Here is a 21,639-nt window from a genome sequence, read left to right on the forward strand (position 1 = left end):
TAAATATCTCGTCTTTGTATCGTACTCAACTGAATATAGGTGGAAAAGGATTTGCAAATCATTGCATTCTATTTTTATTTACATTTTACACAGTGTCCCAACTTTTTGCCTCATCTACACATCATTTCACTCAGGAGCATCAGAGAACATTTCATTTAGCTCTGTTTACGTTTCTCCAGATTACATAGTGGCCAGTTCTAAAGTGCATTCACTAGCTACATTAGTTACCTTGGATCGTGTCGGGTTGCGACGGGGAATGGGTGAGTTTCAATCGGAAAAACATCTGTACAGTTGTAAGTCAAGTGTGTTCCACTGTCTTCATTCACTAGGCTTACTGCCGCATAGTATCATGTGACATGTGATGTTGCTACCAAAGCATTTTTAATAAGTATGAGTACAAGGTATCAGATGGACACCATCTCTAAAATAGTTATTTTAAATATATGTAATTGTGACCAAAATTACAAACGGTGTGAATTAGCAAGCTGGCTGCTGTAAAACGCACAAGAGTTGCATCACGTAAGTAAGTACAAAATGTACACGACGGAAAAGGAAATCAGCAATCAAGCCTCTAATAACCACAGCAACAGCAGAAGAACCAGAGAAGAACCATGTTACACAGAAACAGAAAACGGCAGATTAAGAAGAAGAAGGCTTTATTTGTCACACGCACAGTGAAAATTTCTCCTCTGCATTTAACCCACCTGAAGCAGTGAACACACAAGTGAGCAATGAGCGCACACACACACACACACACCCAGAGCAGTGGGCAGCTATGCTACAGCACCCGGGGAGCAGTTGGGGGTTAGGTGCCTTGCTCAAGGGCACTTCAGCAGTGATACAGAGGGAAGGGAAAGTGCCGTTCATTCATAGCCTGGCAAGCCAGACTAAATGTGAATATTTATTCTGGCCTCGATCCGTAGACATTTCCGAAGGGTGTGGGTGGAACAACCCGCTGTCTTTCAAACTGTCTCTGTGCGTATAGGCCAACGCTCTGACCAATCAGCGCAACAGTGACTGTGACGTAGTCAGAGCGACAGAAAGCAGTGGGGGAGGCCTTGAAATAAATAATTTTTCAAAATGCGTATTAATTAATAAACAGGTTCTAGATATTAAGAAGTTTGGAGATAATGACCACAAGTTTGGAGTCTGTACCACATACTTAACATACACTCTTATTTTTTTCAAGTGTTTTTCAAGGGTTTGCTTAAACTGTTTTTGAGAGTTTTTATTTAGTGGTGTTTGGTGAAATAATTTCCCTTAAATTTAAAATAACGGGAAAATAACAAACAATCAAAAAGTAATGTTTCAAAGCTGTTTATTAATTCTTCGTACTGCACAAACTAGCCCCATCCTTTTGGCTACGAGCGGAGCCAGCTGGTAGATCAGACTTTTGCCATAGCCGGTCGGCAAAACAGCGAAAACGTCCTTGTTGAAAAGGAATGAGCGGAGAGCCTCTTCCTGCTCATGTTTCAACGAAAACTCCAAGTCTAATTCTTCTAAAACTGATTCCAAAGCGGAGTCAAACGCGCGCTGTTCACTAGCCGTAGCCATCTTTCCTGTTGTGCTTTCTCCAGCGTCGCGCAGCTTTGTCGTCACTCCTGCAAAAGCCCGCCCAAAGAATCCAAACAAAAACCTTGCGTTGTGATTGGCGGGCACGATTTGATGCCCGGGGTGTTTTTGTTTATATGGTGCAAGGCTAGACCCACTCGCAGGCAAAAAATATTTTTGGCCGCTAGGTGGGTGGGTCTAGTTTACTAGGCTAGTTCATTCATTCAACTCCACTCACATTTTTCCTACCGGTCCCAGAAATCGAACCGGCGACCCTTTGGGCCCAAGGCTGCTTCTCTAACCTTACACCTTCAGGCATCCGAATGCAGGGTTAAACAATCAGCTGTTCATCTAAAAGCCGCAGAGACAGGGAGCTGACCGAGGCACGGGTAATAAGATAATAGTGGTGTTACCTACATGTTTCATGTTTGCGTCTTTCAGTAAAAGTGTTCCAGCTTTATATGGAGATTATAAAGAAGAGGGCAAAGTCAGGTAGGGATACAGAATTGTGTTTTAATGTAATCACACACTCATTTTTACTGATTTTATCGATTTATATCATTGTTATATTGATTTACAGTTTGCACTGGCGGTAAAGAATGACCAGAACATTTGAGGCAAGAGAAAAAGACGTCTCGACACTGGGTTTGCAGTATACAGCACCGGTCAAACATCTGGACACGCTTACACATTATTATGAATGAGTAAGTGTTCCAAACTTTTGACTCGTACAAATAATGTGCAAATAAAATAATGTTTGTGGTAGAACTAATTAGCTGAAAGAGAGGACAGAATCTGTACTAGGCTGCACTCAACCAACACCATTCTGAAACAGTGTGGGTCAAGAGGATCTTGAAGGCTGGGCAAAGGAGGACACATGCGACAACAGTCGTGTGTGTGTGAGACAGCAGTCTGTCACTGCCAGACATATCAGATTTTACCCTCAGCTACAATGCCCTAGAAAAATCCTATTCCACATGACTTGCCCAGTATTCTGTCTATCCCGACAGTAAAGGCCGTGTTGGACTTCCAGCCACTGTGGTGACTAGAGATGAATTTGTATTTCTTTCAGTATTTTGCCGGCTTTTCATTTGTTCATTTATGGCGAGTAGATGGTCAGACAGGTATATGGTGGAGCAGCGTTTCTCAACCTTTTTTCAGTCACGGCACCCTTCAGAAGTATGCAAATTCTCAAGGCACCCCCATATAAAATATACGCAGTCACGCTGACCGTACGCTGACCCCGGCAGTGATGTTGTGACATGGGAAAGGGGGCCGTGAGACAAATTTTGATGATGCATGACGCGGCGATGATCTGCATTAGTGTAACTATCGTTTTTTGGAATTTTAATTCATTTTATTTATTTCAATGTTAGAACATATAATTTTTTGACGACACCCCTAACGAAGCCAGGCGGCACCCCGGTTGAGAAAGGCTGTGGTGGAGAATCAAAGCAAGTTGGGATCCACTAAATATCATCTCGCATATGAGGCCTCATTTACCAATCTTGCAGGAAAGCTGTGTGTAAATATTTTCGTAAGGAGACACCAAACCCATAAAAGACAGAGCTCACGGAGAAGTGAAATGACAAGATGAGAACTAAACAGCAACATAGTGCCTTCTAAATGTGCTGTTCAGTAAATTTTCCAATAATGCAGCTCAGCCATTGTCGGGCGCTACAGTCACAGATGCACGCGAACTTGAAGGATGTCATTTCTTTTGTCTTAACTTGACAGCTAGTCTTAAGGCCTCTGCATGCTCTTGCGACAAGGCTTTCGCAGATAGCTTTTCGCAGACGGTTGTAATTTATCGTTGAGCGGGGAGTAATAGGCGTGCGCGATGTTATTCACCGCCACAACGCAAGGGGGCGCGAAGTCGCTAGGAGTAGTTGGTGGGTGTGGTTAGTGGAGTGTTTATCCTCCGGTTACTTATAATGACTAAACTGGAGTCGTATAGATGTACGTACTTCCTCACTTCCTCGATCAACCGCTCTTCGTGCTGCTCCATCTTCGCTCGTGTTTTTAAAAATGGCGGTCGTGAAAACAAACCAAACCAGGAAAGTAGGGAAGCGGAACTGCGTGTACAGCGGATGTAGAGTGGACCAATCGGAGCCCTCGTCTGCGCCGCTGTCTACGGTGGTCACAATTTTTGGGAGGTGCGCGCAGAGCGTCTGCGAAGGGGGGGGCTACGCAGACGCCATCTGCAACGCTGTCTGCAAGAACTGGGTTGTCAGCATAAATTGGCCCTTACTTGTCTCATTTCATGGATCTGATTTGGATTGCTTTCTTTCACGTTATTAATATGAAACTTTTTTTTGCACTAAACCTGTGTGCGAAATTGAAATAAATAAGTGATTTAAACTTGACAGTGTAATCCGTAACTCAGGCCAATTTCAGGATTTGAAGCCAATCAATTAAGGCTCACCTTTGTGAGTCTCCTTGTAGATCAATTTTCACAAACGCCGGAGCTCTTGTAGGACACAAACTTTTTTCTTCCCCTAAAGTAACTTTTGGTTTTTTTGCTTTTTTTATTTATACCACATTATATGTGCAAATTTATTCAGCTTGATAAATGAGGCCGTGTGTGTGTGTGTGTGTGTGATCTCCTTATGGTAACGTCCTATGACTTTGGCTTTTCCTGCGGCGCACGAGTCCAATAAGAAGGGAAAAGTGGTGGTAATCCGACAGGCTTCCTAAAAGTCGTCTCTCTGGTGCACTTGCCGTGTAGTCGCATGGTGAGGTGGCTGTGTGTGGTGAAGACAGGAAAGGAGGCAGGCGCTGGGCTGGGAGGCAGAGGCAGAAGCAGGTCTAAGCCATTGACAGCAGCAGGAGCAGCAAAGCTAATCCTCTGGAGGACATGATGAGGGGTACAGGAAGGCGGAGGAGTGGCATTGGGGACAAGAATGGGGCAGAAAGCAGTCCGAAGACGACAGTGATAAATGAGCAACCGAGGCAGGTATGTAGAGATGAGCAAAAGGACGAAAGAAATTGGTGAATAAAATAAATAAATAAAGAAAGGAACAACAATGGCAGAGGGAGTTGAATGAAGAGGGTCCAGTGAGAGGCAATGAGAAGAGAATAAAAGTGCTGGTTAGTACTTGACTCAACAGGATCAGGTGTCAATCAATCCAGTCTATCTCCCTTCCCTTCAGTTCCCCATGCATCCTCTCATGCAGCATGCAGAGCCACGCAAAACCTGCTCTCGAACAAAGAAAGCATGCAGAGCGCAGCAGAAAGGCTCAGGAGATGAGCTGCTCACAGTACACGCTAAATTCTCCGTCCTAGATACTGCGAGCCTGAAAACGGCTCATCAGAACCTGGTTTTACAAAACGCATCCTGTGCTAGGGCGGTGAAACGGAAAGGCACAACAGTGCCACCGCTAGGAGACTGCATCGAAAACATGGAGCGTACTATTTCTGTTTACTGCGTTTTCTTCACTGACTGACGCAAAGCTTGACATCAGAACATGTAGAATGAGCAGCTCGTCTGACGCCCGAGCTCTCCGTGCTGCCTGATCTATAGACATACAGACAGGACAGACCAAAGCAGACCAGGTGGGGGCCTTGTCCTAATAACATGCTGTGGCATGGGCAGTCATGCTGGCACAGCAGGCCACGTCATGCAGCGTTGCTCTTCTAACTCACCCTGTCTAAAACTTTTCACTCCTGAGTGCCAGATTGGATTTGGGTTTGGAGGGCAGCTGAGTTATTCCTGTACCGGTCACAAGGAGGAATCTACAGGAGCTGCATTCGATTACGAAAAATACCAAGCCTGGCTCAGCAAAAAAGTTTTGACAGGGCAAGTGCAGGAGCTTGCAGTCGGTAACAGTTTCACTACAGGCCAAAAGTTTAGGATCAACGCTAAGCTTGTAAAATGACACTTGAATTAGTATATTAGTGGAAATCGCAATCCACCATCATGCCTTATTTGTTTTAGCCGTTCTGACTTGCCACTTGAATTAAATGAGTTTAATCCAAACTTTACTAACTCTAAAGGGGTGTTCACACGGCAACTTTTACTCCGGTGTAGCACCGGGGCTGCCCCGGTAGAGCGTTCACACGGTACAAAGTTATACCGGTGTAGCCCCTGAAAGCTGCTTAAACCGGTGCAAATTTAACCCTGCTCGGGAGGTGGTTTAAGAAATTTACTCCGGAGTAAATGCTAGTTTGTGTATGGAATCAATTTTGTGCCAAAATGTTCAGACAATACTTTTGAAATATCAAACAAAAACGACAAATCAAAATACAAAAAAACAAGTGTCAATTTTTTTAGACTGGCAAACAAATTATTCGTGTAATCGTGCAAAATATCAGTCTATTACTCTTCGGAAACCTTTTATTTTTGTTCCGCGTCTTTCTCAGTTTTGTTTGGCGTAATTTATTTTGGTTGCGATTCCAGCTTTCTCGTTTGCGCTCCCTGACTTTTTGCTTGCAGTTTTGGCACAAACTTGACGTGTGGGCGGGCTGTCCAGGAACGCATTCCCATTGGCTAACTTGTGTTTGACTGACGGCTACGCTCAGCCATTCCCTACTCGGATTCTGGCGGACTGTTTGACGAGTGACCGATCCATTGACGGTAAACAAGGACTTCAATGGCGACTATGATATTGAATTAATTCAACAAAGTGTAAATTCAGTATCATAGTCGCCACTGAAGTCCACTCGATCCTTGTTTACCGTCAATGGATCGGTCACTCGTCACACAGTCCGCCAGAATCCGAGTAGGGAATGGCTGAGCGTAGCCGTCAGTCAAACACAGGTTAGCCAATGGGAATGCGTTCCTGGACAGCCCACCCACACGTGAAGTTTGTGCCAAAACTGCAAGCAAAAAGTCAGGGAGCGCAAACGAGAAAGCTGGAATCGCAACCAAAATAAATTACGTCAAACAAAACTGAGAAAGACGCGGAACAAAAATAAAAGGTTTCTGAAGAGTAATAGACTGATATTTTGCACGATTACACGAATAATTTGTTTGCCAGTCTAAAAAAATTGACTTTGTTTTTTTTTTGTATTTTGATTTGTCGTTTTTGTTTGATATTTCAAAAGTATTGTATGAACATTTTGGCACAAAATTGATTCCATAGTTTGTGGGGCAGCACCGATATAAAATGGGCCGTCTGAACGCTACAGGGGTAGACTCGCTACGCGTGAGGAGAGTTGATTACATACGGGCATTGCATAATTTGCATCCTGGTATTTTGTGCTTCCAAAATGGCGAATATCAACAACAACAGAACTGTGTGTCTTCCAGTGTTGCCAGATTGGGCGGTTTTAAGTGCATTTTGGCGGATTTGAACATATTTTGGGCTGGAAAACGTCAGCAGTATCTGGCAACACTGGTGTCTTCATCCACGTCGTTTTCCCGGCGCTTGGTGACGCCATGACAACCGGGAAAAGGAAGTACATTTTCACGCATGCGCATATTTCATTTCCGCATTATTACTATCGTATAGCACGGTCGCGAAAACTGCCGTGTGAACGCAAGTGGGGCTGCACCGGTGCTAACACGCTTCTCTCTAGTAAGCAGGGTTGTGACGTGTGAACGCTCCACAAAATTTACACCGGCGTAAGATATATCGCAACAAAATACATCGGTGCAGCATCGATGCAAATATGTGCCGTGTGAACACCCCTTTTAACAACCAGCCTGCTTTCAAAAACTTTGAACAGGAATCATGCAAGCAGTTGTCGGACTAAGTGGTTCAGACAACTGATGAAGTACAACGAGTGGCAAATGGCGTCTTTTCTGTCTGACTAGAAATCAAACAATAACGCTATTGCTGTGTTAGTAGTTAGCCAATTGATTAATTCGGTTTTTGTTTGTTTGTGTTTAACAAACAAAAAAGTTGATACTTCTATAGTTTTGGCCAATAGTGTCCACACATGGTACAGTGGGCAACAATCCCTGTTACAAAAATGATGAATTTGATTTACATTTCACCAAGATGGCAAAGTCTTCTTGATCATAAAGATGTAATGAATGTTATTAGAAGGAGTCTAGGAAATAGGGAGGAAATAGGCAGCCCCAGTGACAGAACATGTCCAAAAAAAAAAAAAAAAAAACCAGCACGTTTGGTTTGATATGTAGATTAACCAATCGGGTGTCACATCAGGCCCTGGTCACACTACAGCTCATGATGGGTTTGCGATGAAAAATTAGTAGCATCGCCACCAATTCTGTGATACACAGCGAATGTTCTCCGAGCTTCGTGAGTTCTTTTTTGGTGTCTCCACCTCGTGAGTGGCCAAAAACGTCACGAAAAATGTTTAATTTGGTGGCGATGTTTTCCTCAGCAAACTAAGCGGAGAATACTTGCAGGTGGGTTTGGGAGTACTTCTTGAAGCTTGGGGAACCTTCATCGAGCCTCTTGAGATGTATTTGTCTTGAATTCATATCCCTGATGCTCGCTGGAGCCTCATCAACACCGCCGCTTGGCATAACCTAACCCTCCCCGAGGCTTAAACGGTGCATTTACATTCGGGGATCCTTCGGAGCACTTTGACGCAACCCTCCGCTTGGGTCCCAGTCGTTATGGGAAACGCCTGATGCCGATTTGAGCGCAATGAACGCGTGCATATAAGGGCGCTGTTTTCAAAGAGACTTTGCAAAGTATTCTGTCAGCTATGCGGCGGTAGACGGATCCAAGTGCAGGAAGAGCGTTTATTAGCAGGCGTAATATTTACAAAAACGAAACCAAAAGCAAAACACAAAGCAGCGTCATAAAGCAGAGTCATAAACATGGCTAGAAACAAACGTAACCGTGATGATGATAATACTTCGCAAAGCCTCTGTGAAAACAGCATCCTTATATGTGCGTGCTGATTGTGATCGAATCAGCATCAGGTGTTTCCCATAACGACTGGGTCCTGTGAGTGAGCACGGCCGCGACAGTCAAGTGTTGGCTTGTCATTTTTAGGGCATACCTAACAACGTGTTTTCTTTCTCTCCCCCCCCCAATTTGTCCCTCTGAGTTACATGTTGATCCTGGGATTGAGATGCTGGCCTCTTCTGCCCCTCGGACCTGCTTGATCCATCCTGGTGCCCTGTGTCTGGTCGGAGTTTTATCGCACCACTCCTGTGAAGGACGGCCCCATGAGGACAGTTGAGGGTTATACCTGTTAAAACTGTTAATGTTATAGTCAGGCTGTCTGTTGTTGCCCAAATGAGGATGGGTTCCCTTTTGAGTCAGGTTCCTCTCGAGGTTTCTTCCTCATGTCGTCTGAGGGAGTTTTTCCTTGCCACCGTCGCCACAGGCTTGCGCATTGGGGATAGATTAGGGATAAAATTAGCTCATGTTTTAAGTCGTTCAAATTCTGTAAAGCTGCTTTGCGACAATGTTTATTGTTAAAAGTGCTATACAAATAAACTTGATTTGATTTGGCCTGCTGTGTGACCACAACTTTTACCTCTCACCTGTATATCGCCATGCATCGTCACCAAAGTGCCTCATTTTCATCGATAACCCATCGCAAAGCATCGCGAGCTGTAGTGTGACCGTAGCTTAATGTACTCAGAGAGAAAACAAACTAGACTGCCTGTACTTTTATTACTGCTGATATTTTAAGTTTCCTTCACGAGACTATGTGATTTGTTACATAGGAATGAGAATTTTCATTTGTTTATTCCAAGGATCATCATCATCTTCTTTTAGCTGCTCCCATTAGGGGTCGCCACAGTGGATCATCATGATCCACATATTAGCTTTGGCATAGGTTTTACACCGGATGCCCTTCCTGATGCAACCCTCCACAATCTCACTGGCCTGGGGACCGGCTCGCAGTATGCAATGTCTTGTACAACTCCAGTGGCTGGGTATCTTAACTAACCTGCATGTCTTTGGACTGTGGGGGAAACCGGAGCACCCGGAGGAAACCCACGCAGACACGGGGAGAACATGCAAACTTGATTAGTCAAATAGTTGTTGTTTTTTTTCTTAAGCAAAAAAGTCGTTACTTCTATGGCATGCTCTGAGGCGACAGCGCTAACCACTGCACCATCGTGCCGCCCGTGTTTATTACAAGAAATGCTTATTACAAGCATGAAGAGTTATAAATGGCACACCACTTGCCAGCTTCAGCTGGGTTTTTAGAACTTTTACTTACTTTTGGTCCTTATTATATTCTTGTATTACATGCATATACTGAAAGGGTGTCCAAACTTCTCTCCCCCCCCACAGGGGGCTTGGTCAGACCTTATCAAAATAAAAAAATAAAAAAAAAATCACCACTGTATATGCTATACACACACCACTTTAACAGGCCTCCCTTTGCTCTTGGTTCTTAATGGCATGGATTCCACATGCTGGAAATGTTCCTTTGAGAGTCTGGTCCATGTTGACATGATTACTTCATGTACTCTCCCGTTCTACCGCATCTCAAAGGTGTTCTACCAGATTCAGATCCGGTGGCTGGGAAGGTTCAAGAACACTGGACTCATTGCCATGTTCATGAAACCAGACTGCGATGACTTTTACTTTGTGCCATGGTGCAGTGTCATGCTGTAAGTAGCCATTAGAAGATGGTAAATTGCTGCCACGAAGGGTTGCACATGGTCAGCACCAATACTCAAACAGTCTGTGGCATTCAAGCAATGATTGGTATTAACTGGCCTAAACTGTTCCAAGAAAACATTCCCCACACCGTTACACCACCTCCACCAGGCCGAACTGTTGACACAAGCCAGGTTTGGTCCATGGATTCATGCTGCTGGCACCAAATTCTGACCTTGCCATCAGTGAAACCGAGATTCATCAGACCAGGCTACGTTTTTCCAGTCCTCAGCTGTCCAGTTTTGGTGATCGTGTGCCCACTTCAGCCTCAGCTTTCTGTTCTTGGCTACCAGAAGCTGACCCTGATGTGGTCTTCCGCTGCTATAGTCCATCCACCTCAAGGTTTGACAGGTCGTGCGTTCTGAGATGCTTTTCAGCTCGCCACAATTGTACAGAGTGGTTATCTGAGTTACTGTAGCCTTTCTGTCAGCTCGAAGCAGTCTAGCCATTCTCCATTGACCTCTCTCATCGATAAGGCATCGATAATTCTGTCTGCAGAATTACCGCTCACGGGATGTTTTTTCCTTACTGCACCATTCGGAGTAAACTCTAGAGACTGTTTTGCGTGAAAATCTCATCTCAGATCAGCACTTATAAAAATACTCAAACCAGCCCATCTGGCACCAACAATCATGCCACGGTCAAAATCACAGCTATCACATTTTTTTTGCCATTCTGATTGTTGATGTGAACATTACCCAAAGCTACTGCATTATTATATGCACTGCATTACTGACGCATGACTGGTTGATTTGATCAGATGTTAGAAATTGCATGGATGAGCAGGTTTTCCTAATAAAGTGTTCAATTTGGGTGAATGGTATAGGAATGTCAGCATTTTTTATACGTAAAAAAAAAAAAAAAAACATTTGGCCATGGGGCCAGACTTTGGACACCCATGACGTAATGCCTGTTCCTTTAATTTCATTTCATTTAATATGTTACCTCCTTGTTTGTGCTTTTCTATTTGCGCATACTCTAGAGCACCATTTTAAGTGGTGAGTTATAGTACTGTGCAAAAGTCTTAGGCCCCCTATTTCTCTGTCTTTCATACAAACTTTGTTAGAGATTTCTATTTTATGACTTCTACATTATCAAGTCGGTACAAAAACATTTTAGGGTCCAAACGGCACAAAATTAAATGTTACAGGGACAAAAAAAAGTTTGTATCTAGGCAGCATATTACATAAGTGACCGCTTTTCAGATGAAAAAAGAAAACATAATGACGGCTGCTGGGTTTTGGTGCAAAATGAAGACGCGAGTGTGACAGTCAAAGTGTCCAGAAGAACTGGGGCTGGTTCTGGAAGACGCTCAGTAAAACCTACAGCTCATTTCCGCATACAACTGCACTCATTGTACCCGAGACTACTACTACATCCATCCATCCATCCATCTATCTTTTTTTTAAGCAAAGGGTCGTCTCACACCAAATATCGACTTTGTTTCATTTATTATGGCTTACTGCTGTTTATAGCATTTTTTTTAATCTTGAAACATTTCATTTCAATATTTTTTAAACCATTTTTGGTCGACAGCATTTCTTTACATGTGCCTAAGACTTTTGCACTGTACTGTATATCGTTTATAAAACTAACACGCAACTCTAATAATGTTTTTCGAGAATGTATCAGTCATAAAAAAATGCACTGATCCAAACCTGACATGTCCTTAGACTACAGTATGTTTAGCGATTATTACTCGCTTTATCAGTAAGATTCCTCGGTGAATTTATATTCAATTAATAAACACCAGTGATTGCATATTGCTGCTGAGACAAAAAAAAAAAGATAGAAAGATGCTGAACCATTATGACAGACACTACCATGACATGAAACAGAGTAAGACGGCATAAAGCACATGGCACTGTGCATGCATGCAACCACTGTTTAATGTTGCCATCAGTTCAACGGTAGACAGCAATATAAACTGCAGTAAAATATGAAAGACACAAAGGAGAAGAAATGATGCTGTGAAGAAATAATACAACTAAAAGAGAAACACCAAGTGTATCCAGGGGTATTCGGGGATATTTTGGGATGACTCTTACCAGGTTTGGGTGCCCCTTGGGCATTCTGTTCTCCATTCGCCAACACTGCACCTGTTTCTGCTTACACACACACACACACACACACACACACAAAAAGGAGTGCATCACTACAGGACTCAACATTCTAGAGCCCTCGAAAGCCTTTAAATGAAATGACTCAATCCCAGTCATCTGGCACACGACACACACCCAACTCAACCACGCAGCTTCACACTGGACAATGACATGGGTCAAGAATCATGAGCCTCTTCGATCAGTACAGAAACAAAGACTCATCCACTAAGCTATTTCACACAGATCTACAAATTGAAGCGTCGCTGCTCTGCTCATTACTGTTATTAACAGGAAACCTAAAGCCTCGGTCACAACCGGCCGTACGTACTCCTACGGCTGGTCTACGTGCAAAAAACGCAAGAAACGCACGGAGGGCGCGTGTGACGTGCTGATTTTCGAGCCGCAGACCGGCCGCAGAGGTTCTTTGTCATGTCAAACAAACTCTACGGTTGCTTACGTTGTTTTTTTTTTTTTCAGGTTGCAAGACAAACTTGCAGCCAACGTGCGTCTTTCTCCGCGAACAAAAAAAATCGCAGCGATTTGGGAAACGGCAAAAATCGCACGTCCGGTTGTGACCTAGGCTTAATACAGCAAACACAGCTCCTTTCTGGACACAAATGCATTATAGCATGACGTTGTACAAGGCTTAAAGTGATTAACCAGGAAATTTTGAAATTACGGGGTTGTGAAATGTCATCATTATACGTTAATACAAGATCTTCTCGACGAAAAAAAAATTAAGCGGACTTTAGCTTAAAAAACACGTTAAAATTGTAACATCAGTCTGTTGGGCCATTTCCCCGGGTGCGGCCGTACTGGATTATCCAGATACATGGATGTATTAGGAGATAAAATAAGGGTAGCGCTGCGTGACGTAGGATTCCGCAAGTCTTCCTGATTCTGTCCTGGATCCAAGACGTTTGGCCGAGTGGCTTCATCAAGTAAAGCGAGAGAACTTTACTCCTGGAAAAAAGCAGCCAATTGTGCAGTGAGCATTTTACAGAACATTGTTTTGTGGAGGACCTGTATGAAAAAATCCCTGGGAAGAAGCGAGACAGAAACGACAACTGAAGCGAGACGTGATCCCAACTTTGTTTCACCACAAAACACCAACACAGTCAGTGCGTTTACATGCACATCCAAATCGAGCTACTGTCGGTAATCGAGCTAAGGGTCCCAGCAGGGGTGCCAGAGAAATCCAATCCTACATGCACACAAGGAAATCGAGCTATTGTGTGAGGTACATTGTGCACCCGAGCCACAGGTGGCGCTACACGCCCCATCGTGTTGGTACACTTCCGGTTGTCGTCATGAAGAAGAGCTATTCAAGAGTATAAACAAAGTTATCAGCAGTGTTGCCAGATACTGCTGACGTTTTCCAGCCCAAAACATGTTCAAATCCGCCAAAATGCACTTAAAACCGCCCAATCTGGCAACACTGGCAGTTCTGTGTTCACAAGTTCCGTGCTCAAGCTGTTAGGCTTGCTCTAACAGACTGTATGGCTACAAACTGTCCTGCGCAGACCACTGTTTTGTAAGACAACTTATTTTGCACAATTGTATATTTTTCTAAAGTCCATTTTTTGCTTACAATTTAACTTATGTCTTAATAAACACACAAAGTTCAATTGTTTTGTTTTTATTGACATTCTTCAGATCTTGGACATCTATACACACACACACACACACACACACACACACACACACCAATACAGTGACTTGTTTATATACACAATTCACAGCTATGCAACAGCTGTACAGATGTATTTGGTGATACAGTAAGTGAGCTAAATTTTAACAGTGCAAACAATGCCACAAAAAGAAAAGATTCATGCCGTTGTCATGCCGACCGAGGCTGTTGTGTTTCCCGCTTGTGGTCTCGTCACTCGTCACTTCCGGAAGGGGCAGTGCTGAAGTAAGTAGCTCGAATACGTAGCTCGATAGGGTATACATGCACTAAGTATCTCGGCTACAATCGCATAATCTAGGTCGCGTAGCTCGATTACGAGAAATCAAGTTCGGTTCAATTTCAGCCGAATTAAGGTGCATACATGGCATTTTGAACTTCGATTTCAGTCGAGCAACGGCAGAAATTCGATTCTCTCTATGTGCATGTAAACGCACTGACTGGCAGCACGACAGCACACCACCATGTCACGCATCAAACGGATGGAAGATAAGCAGATAATTAAAAAAAACAAAACTAGCCACTACTTTATTTTGATTCCTTTTCTAATACTGCATCGCCATAATTTTTGTGCAGAAGTGAAAACAAATGGACTGAGAAGGCACGCTAGAGCATAATATTATACTATAGTCTAGTATAGCATGCACTTGTACACCTCCGCTGTGCTCGCGGGAAATGACAGCACGCACGATGGGAGTTATGGCGGCCTCCGTGACAAAAAAAAATAATAGTCCTGTCTATTTTCATCACTTTAGTGGTTATATCGTTAAGAACAAATCCAACATGCAGCTTTTTTTTTATAAAGGACAGACATAAAAGACCGACTTTTAGCTCAATTTGTTTATGGGTCAGTCCATGAAATGATGTTACTTTTCATTGGTCCGAGTTTACATAATCATTTCATCTTTAATTTCCATGATTTAAAGAAATATTTAGCAGATTATCCATAAATATTGTTTGAAGAAATAAAATAAATTTAAAAATGAAGTTTTCTTTTGAAATAAAGAAATGTGAAACATTTTCTTCCCCTGTGACTGGACACGGATGACACGTTTTTTGTGACATGGAATATTTGCTGACTTTGAGCTTAAATAAACCTTCATTACTTTCTGAGAATTTCAATAAAATTTGTTTCATGGTACTTGCAATTTAGTTTTACACTCACATAATAAAGTTAAGAAGGTTCTATAAACTATTTAGCTTCGAATTCATCCACTAAAAATAGGTTGTGAACGTAACATTGTGGTGTCCTACCGTGTTACGTTAGAAACCAGGCTTATAAAAAATGATAAAACGAGTTGAAATCATGATTGATGTTTTTAATATAAAGAAGAATATACTATAAAACGATGTAGGTAGAAAGAAATTTAAACAAACGGCAATAAAAGAAATTATCGATGTTTTTTCTCACATCCCAACTTTGGCTATGGTCACACTGCAGGCTGAAGTGACTCAAACCCGATCTTTTCGCCCATATGTGACCTGTATCCGATCTTTTATTGACAATATGAACGACACAGATCCGATTTTTTCAAATCCGACCCAGGCCGTTTGGATATGTGGTGCTAATTCCGATTCCTATCCGCTCTTTTCATATGCGACTTCAGTCTGAACCGCCAGGTCGCATTCATCCGACTTACACGTCATCAACAAGCCACAAACGTCACTATTCTGCGCTGAAGTAGGCGGCGGGTCTCTCAAAAAAAGTTACAACAACATGGCGCATAATCACAGGCGCAGATAGAGGGTGGGACTCGTCCCACCCAGATTTAAATTCACCTCGTTCGGTCCCCCCCACTTATAGGGAGGAAAAAACGTCTATGCTGTCTTTCTTTGTATAAGGCAAACCTCACGGAAAAATCAAAAGACTAATTACCATTCGGTTTATTGAGGTGCACAGCAGTGTATACATAGCTGCAACAAATCACATAAAACAAAGACTGATATTCGGTTGGTTGAGCTGCGCAGACTGCACAGGTTGCGAGCTCGAGCTTGGTTGCTATGGTTACTAACAACAAGTTTGACAGGCATATCGGGGTTGGGGTTGGTTTGCTGGCAGCTTTGTCCCCCCCAGTTTTTTGTCCCCCCCAGTTCAAAAAACGTATCTGCGCCCCTGCGCATGACATCAATGCGAGGGACGCTTCGGGCTGTGAAGGTTCTGAATCTTCTCAATGGAAGGACACAGAGGTTAGGGGGAGCTGATTTCCATTTGGGGAGATACAGCTATTCAAGCTAGATTGGATGGGTCATACCGCAACCGGGCGGTTTTACTTCCGTAAACACTGGCCATGCTCACTGCGTGTGACGTCGTCGTATCCTGCAATGCGCATGCGGAACACTTTTAGGTCGCTTTTCGTTCATACTGAGGATCACATACAAGTCGCATATATTTGTTAATGTGAACGACCTCACAAAAAAATCGGATTTCACAAAAAAATCGGAATTGAGCATTAAGCCTTGCAGTGTGAACGTAGCGTTAGCGTCCACTCACTTCCTGGTTCGTTCACAACCTGCGAGACCTATTTACTCAATCGAGGTCAGCTGAACTGACGCGAGAGAACTTCTCGCGGGATCTCACACACCACAACACGTGCTCTCGTCGCTATCAATGGCATCAAAATGGCGGCCAGCAAGAGCAGATCTATTCATAAAACCTATATTAACAAACATTTCTGGGACATTTTGAAAAGTGTCTTCGTTACACGCGCAACTTCGTGGGGTAGGGTGCAAGTTCTTGTTATTTTAAGAAATTAAGCTAGAGAAGTGCAGATATAAGTGTGACTAAGTAAAGTAATGAATTCAGTAATCTCATTTACCCCATATAGGATGAAACTGTTTCCTGTTAATGACTGTTATTGTTCAAATCTTAGAGATTTTATGAAGTTTGTGAAATACTGATATTTCATATTTTGTGTTTATGATGTTGAACTAATATTTCTAATGAATTCTTATTCAGTGTTAATGTTTAAAGTAAGCAAATAAAAGCAAAAAATTGATTTTATCAATATTTTTCCTTTATTTTTAAAAGCTTGTTCGTGTCCTTGTTACATTAGCAACCGGGTAAATATTTATGGATTTTATCATACATGTAGAGCAGGAGTTATCTTAACAACTATGTTATATTTTCTTATATGGTCAATGCTTCATGGAAATAAAAGTTGTTTTCAGTTGTAAATTGTTTTAAGTGACTCCCTCTATGTCACATTTTGGTAACCCCATTTCATGGACTGACCCTTATTTGCGAGATATTTTCTTGAAAGCGCCAGCAGATATCGGTAAGGTTTTGGAGGATGCGAACATGTGAAGGAAAGCAAATATCATTTTGAACGTCTGTCGCTAAAAACAAATGTAGCTGTCCACAGTGAAGAGTATAGCAAGTTGTAGGTTAGCTCTGTGTCCCAGTGAAACGGAGGACTACTAATGGAAGCATTTGGGTATCTTTCCTTGTTTCCATTTCTGCACTGCACTGATCTCAAAGCTTGTCTTGACCATGTGGATGGGCGTGACTCATAACCTGGTAGTTCTTATTTGCATAGAGTCAAAAAACTTGACCTGAACTTTTTTTCTGCTTCCATCGTCTGCTTTGCACCACTTTTGTAACACTTTGTTTAGGATATTCATTTGTCTATGTTACAGGTCAAAAAACTTCCACCGAGGTGATTTTTTTTTTAACCTGGGTTAATTTTTAACCTAGTTTATAATTTCCTAAAGATCCTTAAAAGGGACTTTCCATCACTTCTTGAGTCTGTCTTTCTTCCATCCACTTCGACCTAGTAGTTTCTCTTTTCTGTTGACCTCGTTAGCTTTTTTTTAAACATCTTTTTTCATACTTTACCAGGATTCAAACTCAAAACCTTCTGATTCTTAACCCAACACCTTACACCCACCAGACCAGCAATGACTACAACAGAAGGGCTGATATATATATTTGTATTTATTAATGAGTCCAGTCTTATTACTTCATCAAGTACTTTAAAATACAAAGTCTTTCCAAATCCTAACCCCAAACTGAACCCGAGATATAGTAAGTCTCCCTAATACAAGTAGCAAAGTATGAACTGGGTTAAAAATTCTAACCTAGGTTGTAAAATTCCACCTGACCTACAATTCTGACCTGTAACATCTACAAAAAGAATGAATGAGATGCAGGGAAAAATGCTGCAATGTACTTAAAGGTTATGTTAAACATGACTGAAGATGTGTTTAGGCGTCCACAAACATTTCTCTACATGGTGTATCTGCACATGATACAAACATATTAACCCACAAATATTCTCCATGGCGGCACAGTGGTGTAGTGGTTAGCGCTGTCGCATCACAGCAAGAAGGTCCGGGTTCGAGCCCCGTGGCCGGCGAGGGCCTTTCTGTGCGGAGTTTGCATGTTCTCCCCGTGTCCGCGTGGGTTTCCTCCGGGTGCTCCGGTTTCCCCCACAGTCCAAAGACATGCAGGTTAGGTTAACTGGTGACTCTAAATTGACCGTAGGTGTGAATGTGAGTGTGAATGGTTGTCTGTGTCTCTGTGTCAGCCCTGTGATGACCTGGCGACTTGTCCAGGGTGTACCCCGCCTTTCGCCTCCAGCTTGCCTGCGACCCTGTAGAACAGGATAAGCGGCTACAGATAATGAGATGAGATGAGAATATTCTCCATGTCCCCAAGCACATCAGACAGTGTCAGTAATACAGGGCTCGGTAAAAAACACTCAGAGCCCCTACCGTCCCCCAGCACATCGGACAGTGTCGGCAAAACAGGGCTCGGTAAAAAACACTCAGAGCCCCTACCGTCCCCAAGCACATCGGACAGCGTCAGTAATACAGGGCTCGGTAAAAAACACTCAGAGCCCCTACCGTCCCCGAGCACATCGGACAGTGTCAGTAATACAGGGCTCGGTAAAAAACACTCAGAGCCCCTACCGTCCCCCAGCACATCGGACAGCGTCAGTAATACAGGGCTCGGTAAAAACCACTCAGAGCCCCTACCGTCCCGAGCACATCGGAGAGTGTCAGTAATACAGGGCTCGGTAAAAAACACTCAGAGCCCCTACCGTCCCTGAGCACATCGGACAGTGTCGGTAATACAGGGCTCGGTAAAAAACACTCAGAGCCCCTACTGTCCCCGAGCACATCGGACAGCGTCAGTAATACAGGGCTCGGTAAAAAACACTCAGAGCCCCTACAGTCCCCGGACAGTGTCGGTAATACAGGGCTCGGTAAAAATCACTCAAAGCCCCTACTGTCCCCGAGCACATCGGACAGCGTCAGTAATACAGGGCTCGGTAAAACACACTCAGAGCCCCTACCGTCCCCCAGCACATCGGACAGTGTCGGTAATACAGGGCTCGGTAAAACACACTCAGAGCCCCTACCGTCCCCCAGCACATCGGACAGTGTCGGTAATACAGGGCTCGGTAAAACACACTCAGAGCCCCTACCGTCCCCGAGCACATCGGACAGTGTCGGTAATACAGGGCTCAGTAAAAAACACTCAGAGCCCCTACCGTCCCCCAGCACATCGGACAGTGTCGGTAATACAGGGCTCGGTAAAACACACTCAGAGCCCCTACCGTCCCCGAGCACATCGGACAGTGTCGGTAATACAGGGCTCGGTAAAAAACACTCAGAGCCCCTACCGTCCCCGAGCACATCGGACAGTGTCGGTAATACAGGGCTCAGTAAAAAACACTCAGAGCCCCTACCGTCCCCCAGCACATCGGACAGTGTCGGTAATACAGGGCTCGGTAAAACACACTCAGAGCCCCTACCGTCCCCGAGCACATCGGACAGTGTCGGTAATACAGGGCTCAGTAAAAAACACTCAGAGCCCCTACCGTCCCCGAGCACATCGGACAGTGTCGGCAAAACAGGGCTCGGTAAAAAACACTCAGAGCCCCTACCGTCCCCAAGCACATCGGACAGCGTCAGTAATACAGGGCTCGGTAAAAAACACTCAGAGCCCCTACCGTCCCCGAGCACATCGGACAGCGTCAGTAATACAGGGCTCGGTAAAAAACACTCAGAGCCCCTACCGTCCCCGAGCACATCGGACAGTGTCAGTAATACAGGGCTCGGTAAAAAACACTCAGAGCCCCTACCGTCCCCCAGCACATCGGACAGCGTCAGTAATACAGGGCTCGGTAAAAACCACTCAGAGCCCCTACCGTCCCGAGCACATCGGAGAGTGTCAGTAATACAGGGCTCGGTAAAAAACACTCAGAGCCCCTACCGTCCCCGAGCACATCGGACAGTGTCGGTAATACAGGGCTCGGTAAAAAACACTCAGAGCCCCTACCGTCCCCGAGCACATCGGACAGCGTCAGTAATACAGGGCTCGGTAAAAAACACTCAGAGCCCCTACAGTCCCCGGACAGTGTCGGTAATACAGGGCTCGGTAAAAATCACTCAAAGCCCCTACTGTCCCCGAGCACATCGGACAGCGTCAGTAATACAGGGCTCGGTAAAACACACTCAGAGCCCCTACCGTCCCCCAGCACATCGGACAGTGTCGGTAATACAGGGCTCGGTAAAACACACTCAGAGCCCCTACCGTCCCCGAGCACATCGGACAGTGTCGGTAATACAGGGCTCAGTAAAAAACACTCAGAGCCCCTACCGTCCCCGAGCACATCGGACAGTGTCGGTAATACAGGGCTCGGTAAAAATCACTCAGAGCCCCTACCGTCCCGAGCACATCGGAGAGTGTCAGTAATACAGGGCTCGGTAAAAAACACTCAGAGCCCCTACCGTCCCCGAGCACATCGGACAGTGTCGGTAATACAGGGCTCGGTAAAAAACACTCAGAGCCCCTACTGTCCCCGAGCACATCGGACAGCGTCAGTAATACAGGGCTCGGTAAAAAACACTCAGAGCCCCTACAGTCCCCGGACAGTGTCGGTAATACAGGGCTCGGTAAAAATCACTCAGAGCCCCTACCGTCCCCCAGCACATCGGACAGTGTCGGTAATACAGGGCTCGGTAAAACACACTCAGAGCCCCTACCGTCCCCCAGCACATCGGACAGTGTCGGTAATACAGGGCTCGGTAAAACACACTCAGAGCCCCTACCGTCCCCCAGCACATCGGACAGTGTCGGTAATACAGGGCTCTGTAAAACACACTCAGAGCCCCTACCGTCCCCCGGCACATCGGACAGTGTCGGTAATACAGGGCTCGGTAAAACACACTCAGAGCCCCTACCGTCCCCCGGCACATCGGACAGTGTCGGTAATACAGGGCTCGGTAAAAATCACTCAGAGCCCCTACCGTCCCCCAGCACATCGGACAGTGTCAGTAATACAGGGCTCGGTAAAAATCACTCAGAGCCCCTACCGTCCCCCAGCACATCGGACAGTGTCAGTAATACAGGGCTCGGTAAAAAACACTCAGAGCCCCTACCGTCCCCCAGCACATCGGACAGTGTCAGTAATACAGGGCTCGGTAAAAAACACTCAAAGCCCCTACCGTCCCCGAGCACATCGGACAGTGTCAGTGTAGCTTTCCCTAGGTGTGGGTGGAGCACAGAGGACGGCAGGACAGAGATCAGGTTCAACAAACAGTTTTATTGTTTCACTTTTCAGGGAACACAATAGGTTTAACGCAGACACACACACACATCAGGTGTCTGGTTCGGGAGAGATCTCCTCTGCTCTCGCTCTCCCTCCCTAAATAGGGCGCGGTCCCTGGGAAGACACACAAACACAGGTTAATTGCTCTCAGGTGAAGTGAATCTGCCACTTACCTTCCCTGACTCCGCCCT

The 21,639-nt window shown here is 44.5% G+C and overlaps 1 protein-coding gene across 10 annotated transcripts in view; it reads right to left on the bottom strand.

Annotated features, from left to right (window-relative positions):
• LOC132887083 (microtubule-associated protein 4) overlaps nt 1-21,639 on the bottom strand; it is a 271,926-nt gene that overhangs the window by 144,850 nt on the left and 105,437 nt on the right. For 8 of the 10 annotated variants that reach the window (XM_060922440.1, XM_060922439.1, XM_060922445.1 and 5 more), the window contains exon 3: nt 12,149-12,205. The exons of the other annotated variants lie outside the window; for them this stretch is intronic. In XM_060922440.1, the coding sequence (XP_060778423.1) occupies nt 12,149-12,205 (57 nt within the window). The remainder of the gene's footprint in view (nt 1-12,148; nt 12,206-21,639) is intronic. 10 annotated transcript variants of the gene reach the window in all.

Source organism: Neoarius graeffei, chromosome 5 (genome assembly GCF_027579695.1).
Source record: "Neoarius graeffei isolate fNeoGra1 chromosome 5, fNeoGra1.pri, whole genome shotgun sequence".
Taxonomy (NCBI): domain Eukaryota; kingdom Metazoa; phylum Chordata; class Actinopteri; order Siluriformes; family Ariidae; genus Neoarius; species Neoarius graeffei.